We start from the raw sequence: 13,685 nt of genomic DNA, 5'->3' as shown, positions 1-13,685 counted from the left end.
CATGTTTTTTTAAAAATTGCCTTTTTTTTTTTTTTTTTTTTTACTATTTCCTGTATTGATCTTGATAGCTTGTTTGGGTGTTTTATCGATTACTTTTTTAAATCAGCTTCGTTTTTTTCTTAATGTTTTGTTATGTGGGCTACATATGTACATGGCCCAGATGCTGTTAGGTGTCTTTCCTTAAACTTGTGGTCTGTAAACTATCAGCAGAAGGAAGTGTGCAACCAACTGTCAAAAAGTAAAACAGAATAAGTACACCTCTTCCTGGATGTGTAAACAATCAACAAAAAGGAGAAGACTACAAGTAATGAATATCTTGAAACTTAGTTGAATTTGTGCTTGCTATTGTGGCAATACTGCTGCTGTAAAGTTTTTGTGCCTTTCTACTTGATTTCTTTGTGATACATGTGTTTCACTTTTGCACACTTTTTTCCTCTTAAGAATTCTTTATATATATGATTATACTTAAAAATCTGGAAGAAAGTATGTGAAATAGCATGGGCAAGTTATCAATCCCAAGGCTGGCAGACAGGCTGATACTTTAATCTTCTAAAAAAATTGTCTAGGTCTTGTTTTGTTTTTCATTATGGATTTTGAGATCTTCTGATAAAATTAAACAGCTTTTTTTATAGAACAAAAATGGGATGTGAGAGGAAACACTGAGCACATGAACAGGGGAATACTTTGCATGTACTTAAGCCTAATTAACTTTAATAGTCTACTGAATGTTGTGCACCTTAGCCAACAAAAAAATAACAAAGCTATCCTGCAGTATTAATGACCAAATACTTACTTACCCTACTTATTATTTAGGTTTACTGGGAAAATGGTGCTCAGATCATTTCCCCTCACGACAAAGGAATTTCTCAGGCTATTGAGGAGAACCAAGAGCCATGGCCTCAGGCTTGGGATGACAAACTGATTGACAGCAGCCTGCTACTTCATGATCCATATGCCACAGTCAATAAGGAGTATTTCAAAGACATACAGAAACAGTGCTTTCACAGGTAACTGGTGTTAATTCTGTTAAGAATACATGATTTTTCACCTAGGACATCAGCAGGGCAGTTTAAGTTGATGGAAGTCAGGGCAAACCATGATCCTGCCATGATCCAGTTTTGTCTGTGCCACCTTGTCATCTTTTGTGGTAGCACTGGCAGCCTCATGGTGACATAGTAACACTGTTTATAAAGCTGGACTGGCAGAAGTCTAACCCAGCAAAGTGAGTGATTTGTATCTGATTATATAATCTCACTGTATTTGCATGACCACACACCAACCAAATGCCACAGCAAGACTGTCAGCTGGGGGTGAGCTGACACTGATGGTGCAACAGCCTTAAAATGGGCTTCTAAGAGAGAAGCTGAAGCAGGCTGTTAAGCCAGTTCCGGAAGAAGGAGGTCTTGCTCTGTCCTGGTGGCCTTGGGCACCTGGCAGGAGCCTATTCCTGTCACTTGCTCAGTAAAAACTTTACTCAACAAGATCAAGTGGATGTTTGTCTTTGTGATTAACAAGTAGAATCAGTTTATGGATTAGATGAGCAGCAACCTGTTAAATCTGCTTGCTTACAGCAAAATTTTAGCCACCAGTAACCATGTTCTTGCTATAAATGAAGGCAGGATTATTAAAAGTTGTGGCTATGTGAGAAATTATGCTGCTTTTTTTCACAATAGGAGTTAAATGTCTCCTTAGGAGTCTGCATGCCTTTAGGTATGTTCTGTACTTTCAGTAATGTACTTCATAAAAATTAATGTGCTCAAATGAGGCATCCCGCCGTCAGTTCACTGTGCTCCCAATCGTTGGATCTGGTATAAATGCCAGAGTTGGGGATGAAGAGTCTTACTAGTCAGTTGTATTAGTTTTCCACTTGCCTCCTTTGGGGTGCATAGAGTATACTATCTTTCTTTTTCCAGCAATTTGCATGTACCAGGACATTAGATATCAAGAGTGACTCATACTGCTGAAAAATGAGACTAAGCCAATTTTCAAGCCATTAACTTTAAAATCTGACCTCCTTTAATTTATAATTTTAACAGTGATATAGAATATTGAGTCATATCTGTTTCTAAATGTAGTCAATTTGTGCAGAATATTCTTCCGTAACCAACTTTACTGTTACTCTGTTTTATTTCAGGAATATAAACAAGGAAACAAACCTGAAATTTGTTCATACTTCTGTGCATGGCGTAGGTCATAAATTTGTGCAGTTGGCCTTCAAGGCATTTGACCTTAGCCCTCCTTTTGCCGTTCCGGAGCAGAAGGATCCTGATCCAGAATTTCCCACAGTGAAGTATCCAAATCCTGAAGAAGGCAAAGGTGTTCTGGTAAATAGATATTTTTTTAATAGTTGCAATGTCTTTCAAACAGTTTTTCCTTTCTGCCAGTAGTCATGGTTACAAATATTGGTTAAAGGTCTCTTTTGATTCTGTTTTCATAGCCTTACGTTTAGTGAAGTTAGCTGGTATAATTTTATTGACCTATGTAACTCTTTTTGAACCAGTCAGGTAGTAATTAGCTGTAACTTTAAACTGCTTTGTTCTGCTCTCTTAACAGAATGGGCAGCATCTGCTCATAGAACAAAGTCATATAGTAATACTTTTAAAAAATAAAATAAAAAGTAAAAAAATCTTCACAGTTGGTTTTGGAAAGTTTCTGTAATTTGCTTCTGAAATACAAGAACTAAATTGTTCTGATACAAGACCAGGAGGGGGCAGGGGAAGTCCTAACAGATGGTTAGAATTTCTGCTGCATTTATTTCTGTTACACTTTGTTACTGAAGGATCCTGTTGAATCTAAGGAGTGTTTGTCTCAGGCTGCAGAAGTGGAATTATGTAGGTGAAGTTAAATATCCTGACTGCTCTGCTACTGCCATGCTTGAAGTTTATTTTTTGTAGGGACACATCATGATTTGGGACGTTTGAGATTAAATAAATTGGGAAAATTATTTAAAACCTGTAAAGAAAGTGAAAATATTGTTTGGGAGTCTTAACACTCATCTGGTCTGGCTTACCACTTTTCCAGACACTGTCTTTCGCTTTGGCTGAAAAAGATGGGGCAAAAATCATTTTAGCAAATGATCCTGATGCTGATCGACTTGCAGTGGCAGAGAAGCAAGAGAGGTATGGTAATAAAGAAATGCAAATCATTTACATTTTCTACTTAAAGGCTAGGTTCATTTGGGGGCTTCTTGCAACCTGTGTTGGAAAGGAAGATCTAATAGTCATAGCCGTTGTTTTTGGTCTGAAAACACATAGAAATGTGAACTGTATGAAGCAGACCATGGTGGGGGCAGCAAATGAAATAATGATTAATATTAGACACTATACAAAAGCCTGAATAAATACTTGATGCTTGCTGTACTGGAGGCATGCAAAGAAGCATGTGCATTGTTGTGATTGTGCTATATATTTTTAAAGGTAGGTTTTCAGTTAGAAATTTTTTCACAGAAGACTGATAAACATTCTTTCATACTGTGTTTATTTAATAATAACTTGAATATTCAGGAGAACCTGTATAGTTCCTTCATAATCTCAGGAATAGGGAACATCCCTGTTCTTCAATATGAGTTCTTTCTCAAACACTGTTAGACCAGACAGTTTACTAATCATTAGATGATGTAGGCCTCTCTTGCTCAGTTCCCCACTTCTATGCATGTTATGTACCTGCATTTCACCTTAAGCTTTGCCCATTTTTGGTACTTCTCAGTATAGTCATTTGTACTCTCTCCTTTGAGGACTAGCTATACATGCATTATTTATCTATGGATATCCTGTCAAAGAACAGGATCACAAAAGGTAAACTTGCTCAAACAGGGGCTTCTCCTAAACTTTTCATAAGTATGGAATGTGTAACCTACTGTTCTGACCCAATATTGCTATCCCCTTATTTCATGCCCACTGATATCCTGTACTTCTACAATTGTTTGCATTTCTGTATTGTGGTTCTATTTGATGAAGGAAAATAAGCTGAAGTACTGCACTTGGTATCACATCTACAACTAGTGGTGTTTCTCTTTTATCTCCCTGATAAAGCAGAAACTAATCTGAGCAGTTAGAAACCATAAACCTTTAATAAAGTAAGCTTCAAGGCTTTCAGCTCAGAGAGGAGCAGAACAAAAATCTGCTGCTGGGCCAGGAGCAGAAGTAGTGTAAATTAATTCCCTGTGTGTAAGAGCCAGAATAGGGATATAAAATTATGGCAACAGCCCATGGTACCCAAGGGATGAGATGGGCACCTGCTAGATGTCCTCAGTGATTGTGGATGATCCAAGTATTTGAACCTGAATCAGTTATGGAAATTCCAAAAACCCAGTAGAAGGAGACAGCGCAAATCACCATTTTGCTTACCAGATAACCTCTTTTGGTCTTGCAGCAACTTCATAAGTGGTGGTGTTTTCTTTGGGTTTTGGGGGCTTTTTTTTTTTAACTGGTTTTCCTCACAGCATTAACTAAGGAGGCTTCTCTGCCTTTAGAAGAAAACTGGGCTAACTGGCACTGCCTGCTGTATCTTTGGCAGCATTAGCTGGAATATCATTATTTTAATGTTTTTGGCCTGTGCCAACCTCAGTTGGCAATTCAGTGTTGAGGAAATAACATACAAAGCTTTAGTTTGTGCTAGTTATGATGGGTTAAAACAAGAATGCAAAAGCACTCATGTTTTTTGTCTAAAAACTTATAGCTATCAGAGGCTTGAAGAGGGAGAGTTAGTTTATTGCTTTTGTTGCCATTGAGAGCACGGTGCTCTCATTCTGCTACGTCTTTGCTAAGTGTTTAGCCAGTCTTAGTTGTTTCGTAACTTTCAGTCCTGCGTCCTCCTCTCAGACTTCTGCTGTAGCTGTTCATACACTAATGGAATATTAATATAGGCTTCTACAGTATCTGCACTTCTCCTTTGACAGAAACTCCTGCTAGAGCACGCTCTCTCAGCGCTCTTACAATAAGTTGTTGCAGTGCATTGCTTTATGCCTGTTGGCATCAATAAATGCAGGAGACTGAGTCTGCTCTTTCACAACAGGTACTGTTTCTGTAGGTCTTGATTTTTGTCAGTTTGGCAATGTCTTTGTCCCCTTTTGTGACTGGGAATTTTTGTGCAATTTTGACATCTGTCTTTCCCTTTGTCCTTCAATTTTTCTTGTTCTAGCAACGTGTTAATCTTTTTTTACCTGTTTGAGATGTTTTCCAATATTCCTCAATGACCAATTGATGTATTTGTGCTTAAATAAAAGGTATATCACTGAGTCAACTAAAAATACTGATCACTTGAGAATTCATGTCTCTGTGCTTGTCTTAATCATTGATTTTATAATATGTCTGCTGATTTATTTTTTTTGTTTTACTTAAAGTATGCTGGAAATATCACTTTCATCTTTGGATAAACTCAAAAGCTGGTACATATGATGGAGGAGGAGAGTAAGGACTTCACAATTTTTTGGGGGATGAATTTTTTTGTTTGTTCTTAATGAACACATGATATCTTGTTACTGTTACTTGAAACTCAGATGCTGTGGTTTTATTTGCTAGTATTCATGTATGCAAGAACCAGTAGATTTTTTTTTTCTCCAGTATTACCCTTTTGAATTAATTTACTTTTTTTCCCCCCCTCCAGTGGTGAATGGAAAGTGTTTTCTGGAAATGAACTGGGAGCTCTTTTAGGCTGGTGGATCTTCAATTGCTGGAAAAATCACAATAGCAATACTTGTGCCATTAAAGATGTCTACATGTTATCCAGTACTGTTTCTTCCAAAATCCTGAGAGCAATTGCACTAAAGGAAGGTTTTCACTTTGAGGTAAGCTGTTACATGCTATTCCATGTTCTTTTATTTGCTTACCTATGCACTGTCATATCTTTGTTAAACATTGCTTCTATTTTTTCTCCTCACTGCTGTAGGAAACATTGACGGGTTTCAAGTGGATGGGCAACCGTGCCAAACAGCTCATGGACCAGGGAAAGGCTGTTCTTTTTGCATTTGAGGAGGCTATAGGTAAGAAACAGAATATTGTGTTCTAGTATCCTGTAAAATAGTGAAACTAGGACTATTGCAAAATATGGCAATGTAAAGGTGCCCTCAACATAATAAATGTATTTCCAGTGAGTAATTTATATCATCCATTTGGATGATTGATATTACTAGTTTTAATCCTTCATATCTCTGCTTAGCCCACAGTATGGTGATGTAAACTGGGCACATACATCTTCAGTAGCATGGCTATGTAGGCTTGGACTGTAAGTTTTGCACAAGCTATTTAAAAAAACCCAAACAAACACGGTTTTAAGACTTCAAGTTGAGTATGTTTAGCTGACAATTTTAAGCTAAGTTTAATTGTGAAGAAAGTAAAAACTCTCCCAAATTATACATATAAACTAGAAAGCCATGAATAAAAGCTATGAATTCGTGAGTAGGAAATTGTAAAGCTATAATGCTATTTCTTGAGTATCTCAGTACCTGAAAAACAGAGAAAATTTGACCATTTCACAGATAAGTATAAGTTTTACCATATGCTATCATGTAAGGGTGATCACATTTGAAACAAAGTGCTATACTTGCATTGTTACTGCAGTGTGGCGTTTCTCTTTCATGAGAGCTCCAAAAGTACTCGGGAGCATGTGGCACTGATACATGTTAACTGATCATGTTAGCACTGATTAGAAGATAAAATGTTTCTGCTTTTGGTTTAACTTTAAAATATCTGTACTATGGTAATACACATTTCTCCTTTAAAACATGTTGGTTTGATTAATGTTCCACCCCACCCCCCCCATTTTATCTTATTTCCTCATAAAAATTTATCAAATATATTTAATTTTCTTTGTTTAGGATATATGTGCTGTCCTGCTGTTCTAGACAAAGATGGTGTCAGTGCTGCTGTTATAACTGCGGAGATGGCTAGCTTTTTGGCAACCAGGAATTTGACTTTGTCTCAGCAGCTGAAAGCTGTCTATGATGAGTGAGTTCGATTATAATTGTTTAATTTTCAGATTTTCTCCATTACATGTACGTAAGTTAACAGGGACTCAAAAGCAACTTGTAGTGTATAGAGAAATAAAAATTAGATTCTTGTAATCTTCTAAAAGGTGCTTCTGCCTCATGGGCATGAATATACTTATGACTTTGTTTCGTGTCATCTTAAAGTATTTTAAAAATAATATTACCTTACTAATTCCCTATTAGTTAATGAGATTTTTGAGGCATTTTTGTTTGTTTGTCTGGAAGTTTTCTCCCTTTTGGGAAGTTCTGCTCTTTCGTCCTTTACAGAAGATTGGCTTGGTTTTTGGCCAGCTGTTCTGCTTTGTTGTGGAGATCATAGTGCTTCTAGCTGCTTAAATGCACAAAACCATTGATGGCAGAATGGCCCTAAGTAGCTCTGGCATATGTGTGTTAATCAGAAACCAGCTTGCTTCTGTCCCACTTGCAGGTCTACTTGTGATTAATTTAATTCTAGTTGGCTCTAAAGCTAGGCTTTTTATTATATTTTATTATATTATTCTGTGGTTTTTTTTGATGGATAGCATATGTTGGTGGTTCTGACTCTTTTGACTCCTGAATACTGAGATTTGGGCTGATTACACAGAACTGCTGTGACTGGGCGAGACTACTGGCTATATGCAGCTGCGCGTCCCTCTGAGAGCTTTTAATATGAGGCACTACTTTTCTTTTGCTCCTGTGTAGGTCTTTGAACACATTAAAGAAATCAACAGCAAGGGTGGCTACTGGATTTAATGGGGCAGGGAGTGTGTTTTGTGGGGGTTTTGCACTGTTTGTTTAAAAGGAGGGAGCAGCCCAGGCTGGCTGATACTCTCCACCTCTTCATGTCTCACAGACACTAACAAAGGAGTGGTGGAACCTGTAAAGAGACTCATGGAAAAATCCAGCCTTGGTGCTTCCTATTTTCCAATCCTCAGATCTCTCATCTGCATGCACCACTAGCCATGCTTGTTTTGTCCACTGTTTAAGAACAAATTAAGTGGCAAAGGCTTGCTAACAAACTGCATAAATTTTGGGATTTATCTGCTATTGTACATGGCAGAAGGTTAGGTGTGTTCAAGAAACAGTAATATAAATGTATGGAAGAGGAATTCATGCCTAGAGCTGCAAATATAGCATCTGACATGATAATGCCCTTAATTGCTAGTAACTGGAAGTGTATATTCAAAGAATTATCCTCTGGCTCATGCTTTTTTTTTTTTTAAATACTCATTCAGTAAACACCTGCTTCAGGTTGCCCTCAGAAACAGAATATTTAACTGAGTGGAACTTAACTGTGCCACAGTGCCGCTGTCTACATAGCTACTGAAGAAGACTCTGAAAGTCGGAGCTCATTTAGCATACAAACTGTAGGTAGATGCACCTCAAATATGTCACTGCACATAATCACTCTGTGGAAAAGCTACAGATCCAAGGAAGAATCCAAATCTGCCTTATTAAATTGATACTTGATAACTAGAACTGGAGAGGGGCAGTTCTTGGTTTTGTGTGCATTTGGTTTTTTTGTTTGCTTGCAGCTAGTGTAGAGTTGCAGTTTGCTACTCCTTACTACTTTATTGTTCGTCAGGTTTGTCTTGTGAGTTGCTGTTGAACCAGAAGAAACTCTACTCTGTATTTTGGAGGCATAGAAGGGGGATTTGTTCTCAAAGAAGTACATGCAGATCAGGAAAATTACAGTCCTGGCAAGCTCATCACTTCTTTCAAATATAGGATAGGTCTTGTAAATTCCCTTGATGGATTCTCAGGACTGATTTAACAACTATTGACCTTCATGATGTCCATTTTGGTATAAACATGACCCTGTTTAAGGAACCTTTCAGGTTTCTAGCATGAACATCCTACTAATGAAAGATTCTGCCCTTCAGATTTTCCCTGGAATCAAGGATGCTCATGAAGTGTTGATCTTTAGTAAGAACTCACTTAACCAACCAGTCCAGGCTTGTATACTTTTCAACAATGTGGTGTTTTGAAAAGTCAGTGTTAGCGGGTGATTTGTCTTTGCAGATTCTACATCATATTACCTGTCAGCAAACAGGTAAGGTAAAGAGACGATGTTCAGAACAGTTTGGTTTAGTAGAAACACTTTAGTGGGAGAGCAGTTTCTGAACTGAAGTCTGGAATTTGTTTTACTCAGAAAAGGTCAGCTGGAATCCAGTCGAAGCTATTTAGATGTAGTCTGTTCTTTTCCTGTGGTGGTTAGATCTCTTTAAGGCAGTAAGGACATCTTTTTTTTTCTTCTGGTTTAGCAGTAAACTTTCTAATTTTTAATCATTAAAAGGAAAAGGTGTCTGCACAGAAATTTCTTTAAAGTATTTAAATAGGACAATTAAGCTGTTGAAGCCTTTTTAAAATTGTAAGAGGGTGACTGATGTTACAGTTGGGTGACCATGAGTATAGATTCTTGCTTTAGAGAAGGTTGTATAATGTGTATGGTGTCCAACTCTATGAAAAACATTGCTTCTTCAGTAATACTGTGCTTTCACAGATATGGCTTACATATCACCAAAGCTTCATATTTCATCTGCCATGATCCTACAGTTATTCAACAGCTTTTTGAGAACCTTAGAAATTTTGATGGAAAAAACACATACCCAAAATCTTGCGGTAGATTTAAAGTTTGTGGAATAAGGGATCTAACTACTGGGTACGACAGCAGCCAGCCAGATCAAAAGGCTGTAAGTATATTTTTTAAATTATATATTAGTCATATAAGTATGTATTTTCACACACATAAAAAATTCTATGGAGAAACACTCTGAACATTATGTTACATCCTGAGTCTTAAAATAAGTTAGATCGTGGATGATTGTTTTGCCTTGGTGGGAGGAAATGAAGGTTGGGGGAGGGGAGGACAGTTGGGGTTTATTTGTTTGGTTTTGTGGGTATTTTTCTCTACAAGATGACAGTCTGTAAAGGGAAGTAGGAGGATCTCACTGTCTTGCTACAGCAATATTGCCTTACCTTGTTGTAAGTTACTGTAAGTGTAAACTGTCTACTGAGATGTGGCTTTGGGTTCTTTAGTTTTCCATAATCCGTGTTTCTTTTTTTCCTGGGAGATGCCATCACAGAGCAATTTTCTATCTGTAGTAAAAATGTTGACTAGATGTGAAATGAGCTACCTGGCAGTAATGTATTGCTACCAGATTCTAGGTGGAGGGTAAAGCTGTCATTTACCTGTTGTGGTCTCAAGACCACAGTGATGAAGAAAACAGAACTAAGCTTAATTTTAATTGATCCTTTAGTTATATGACATCAAGGCATGCGTTTTGTCTTGAATTCATTATATATGGTCACTTTCCAAGCTTCTAAAAAAATTATTCTTACTATTTCTAGATACTTCCCACTAGTAAAAGTAGCCAAATGATAACATTCACTTTTGCTAATGGAGGAGTGGCCACAATGAGAACCAGTGGGACAGAACCAAAGATCAAATACTATTCTGAACTTTGTGCACCTCCTGGAAACAGGTATTGTCACTTACAGCAGTAAATGCTGTGTAATAGGGGTTGTGTGGCTTTTTGGTATTGTTTTGGTGGGGAAGGGGCTCTTCATGATCAAATAATATTACCACAATCATTATTTTAGCAAATGTATTTGCATAAAGCATCAATTCTGCAAAATTTGTTGATGCATTCTTGTGGTCATTGAAATTCCTTTGAACTTTGTTTCACATTCAGTAAAAACAATACCAAGAAAAACATTCTGCCTTTAAATGATAGTAGATATATTCTCTCTCTTTTTACGTACATAGTTGCTTTAAACTGATATAACTATATAAAAAATGTTCTAATATATTTTAAACCCTTTTATGTTTAGTAATTATACCCTTGACTGATAGCCTTGGAAATCATCCAGTCTTAAAGATAAGCAATTATTAACTTATGCAATGAAAATAGTATTTTCTCATAGATGAAAATTCATCTGAAAATACTATTACAAGTATAAAAGTTAATTTCTAATCACATACATTTAGTAGTAGAAGATCTTCTGAACTTAAACTAGTTGTTCTATTTTAGATTATATTGTGGGTTTATGTTTCTCCGTAGTCTTAAGTGCCTTCGTGCACATCAGTTGGATGTGAACATCAGTGCGTTACCAGAAGAAATCAAGTGTATATACTTCTATCATTAATAAAAAATATTTGTCTGAATCAATGCAACAGACTTGAAAATTCCTCGCACTGAGGATGTCCATTTTAGCTTCTCCGTTGTGACACTGTTTTCTGTATTTGTGTGGATTTTGTTTCTCAGTGACGTTGAGCAGCTGAAGAAAGAACTAGATGAATTGGTCAACGCTCTTGAAAAACACTTCTTTCAACCAGAAAAAAATAATCTGCAACGAAAGACTGAGTAAAATAGCAAAATTCCTACCTTAATTGTTTTTTGCAGCATTGAAGTGCATTATTTAAGAAGTAAGGATTTTTAGGACCAAACATCTGAGCGATCAGACTAAAAAGACTTCTGCTTATATTAAGAGTTACTCTGGGTACTCTTTGGAAGGAAATATCTCTACCCTTAAAGGGCCAAAAAACCTGTCAGTTGGACTAAAAGCTTTATGAACTAAAAGTTGACTGCAAATGTATTTCAATCAAAACTTGTTTTAATTAAATATTATAAATAATATCCTGATTTCTTAAATGCAGCCCGTTTTGTGGGGACTTTTATTTCTTTTGCCTGTGTGTGTGTGTGCGCGCGCGTGTGATCTGATAACACTATGCAACTTTATCTAGGTTTAGATTTGCAAAGCAAGTTCTTCTGTTAACAAGAAGTACTGAAAGCTACTGAGACTTTGACAAATTTGGGGCAAATGTTCCAGAAATAGTGGGTTTTTTCTTGGGGATTTTCACCCAAATAAACAAAGTCACAGTGAATTTGCTGGAGAGCTATTTGCTGTGGAACTATACATCATATTCCAGGTTAGTGATACTAAGTGTACTAAAATGCCTTTTAATACCATGAATTTATCAAGATAATATATCTACATACAGCACCTTTCTGTTACCTCATCGAACTAAGCATAATTAGCTCAATGAATGCCCGAGTCTCAGAGCCTGTCATACTGTATGCTACCATGACTTCTTGCATACCTCTGCGTGTCTAATTTAGAGCAGAAGTTTCCATTTTATTGCATGCTGTTGTCTGTACTTGCAGAGCCCGAGAGGGTTATTTGGAGGTTACCAGTTAACTTTAATGCAAGGATTTTCTGCATCTTCAGTACTTGTTTTGGATATCAGTATAGCTCTAACAGCCCTGGTACTTCCTAGGTAAAGAAACCTCTTTGCTAGAATTACTTCTGGTATCCTATGGAGAGTGCCTAGTTGCCAGACCAAACAGATCAAATTTTATTTGAAAAGGAACAAACTTGCAATTCCATGCCCAGTAAATAATAGCTTACCTTGTTAGCTAGGATGGTAAGCAAAGAACACTGGATGCTTGCTTTTACCTTACAGACTTCAGAGTTATCATCGGAGGACACAAGGAAAGACTATCCCTGCATTCTTTGGCTGTCACATCAGTTTTTCCTGGCTGTACAGATTCAAAGGCAGCATCTGAATCATTCATATTGATGTCCATCTGTGTGGCACAGAAAAGTAACTTTAAAGTAATAAGAAGAGTACTGAGGAAGCAGAATATGCTGTTAGTCAAATCCTAGTCCTTTAGAGTAGACATCTAAGAGTATAGGCTATTAGTTTGTGCAGAAAGTGCTTGTTTACACCCTCTGCTTTTCTGTTTCCATTTCTCTTATACTAAACCAAAGATGAGACAGGGTTTTTTTGGATACATGTTTATTTGGTGCCTTGAATAATGCAGTCCATACTCCTAAATAGGACCCTGGGGGCTCCTGAACGTAGCAGTAACTGTCAAAGGAATCTCAATATTGACTTCAGTGCAATCAGCTTTGTCACATTGCATGACATTTCTGCACATATCAACTCCCACTGTCCTTTCCTTCTGAAATAGAAGTTAAGGACAAATTAAAGACTTAAAATAAATATTGAGTATTTTAGACTCCTTTCATGCATGTTAAGTGTGCTAAAACAGTGCATTTGGCATATTGTAAATCTGAACTGATTCTCAAAAGGAAAGTAGAACTTCTTAAGACACTGACACTCAGTAATAGATGAATGGATCACAAGTCCATTTCCACCTGACCTTGAGGCAGAACTAGTCTATTAATCTTGGGGTTTTTTTCTGAATAAATAAACTTTTTGTTCCTGACATCTGAAAGCAACATTACCTGTCATTTAAAATTTTGGGGCTTGTCATCCTATTTTTATCCCTGAAAGTACATTGAATTTCAACTCTAACTCATGCTTTATAATCTAGAAGTGAGATTGAGAGGGATTTCAAGACCATCTGTAATGGGGGGACATGAAAACAAGGATCTATTATTAAGGATTTAAAATGACAATGACCACTTCAGCTTTTGACATAGGCCAAATCTGAAGTACTTCTCAATCGTAGATGTTCCCTTGTTGCATTTCCTTGGCTTTCTCAGTACCTATGATGCTGGGTCCCCAGCTGCCCAAGACCTGGAATAATAGGTGTGTAGTACAAGTTTGTGAGACCAGAGTATGAAATGGTGCTGATACATTACAGAAAAGAGCATGCAGCTGGGTCTCTGAAGTTTCTGTGATAAGTTTCTATGTGGCAAGAGGTGAGAAAAGAAAAGGAAACTTGCCCACTGGTCCCTAGTCCTAGCC

General features: G+C 37.1%; 1 protein-coding gene across 1 annotated transcript in view; it reads left to right on the top strand.

The window, feature by feature from the left end:
* Window positions 1-11,602, top strand: part of PGM2 (phosphoglucomutase 2) — a 15,028-nt gene extending 3,426 nt beyond the window's left edge. Inside the window, exons 5-13 of the mRNA XM_010077817.1 lie at window positions 814-1,007; window positions 2,135-2,324; window positions 3,022-3,119; window positions 5,605-5,785; window positions 5,887-5,980; window positions 6,815-6,944; window positions 9,468-9,657; window positions 10,316-10,449; window positions 11,233-11,602. Of these exons, the coding sequence (XP_010076119.1) occupies window positions 814-1,007; window positions 2,135-2,324; window positions 3,022-3,119; window positions 5,605-5,785; window positions 5,887-5,980; window positions 6,815-6,944; window positions 9,468-9,657; window positions 10,316-10,449; window positions 11,233-11,335 (1,314 nt within the window). The 3' untranslated portion in view covers window positions 11,336-11,602. The remainder of the gene's footprint in view (window positions 1-813; window positions 1,008-2,134; window positions 2,325-3,021; window positions 3,120-5,604; window positions 5,786-5,886; window positions 5,981-6,814; window positions 6,945-9,467; window positions 9,658-10,315; window positions 10,450-11,232) is intronic.
* Window positions 11,603-13,685: the final 2,083 nt, after the last annotated feature.

This window comes from Pterocles gutturalis, unplaced genomic scaffold (genome assembly GCF_000699245.1).
Source record: "Pterocles gutturalis isolate BGI_N339 unplaced genomic scaffold, ASM69924v1 scaffold12998, whole genome shotgun sequence".
Lineage (NCBI taxonomy): Eukaryota > Metazoa > Chordata > Aves > Pterocliformes > Pteroclidae > Pterocles > Pterocles gutturalis.
The sequence above is the reverse complement of the archived record's forward strand: the minus strand, read 5'-3'. Positions and strand labels throughout refer to the sequence as shown.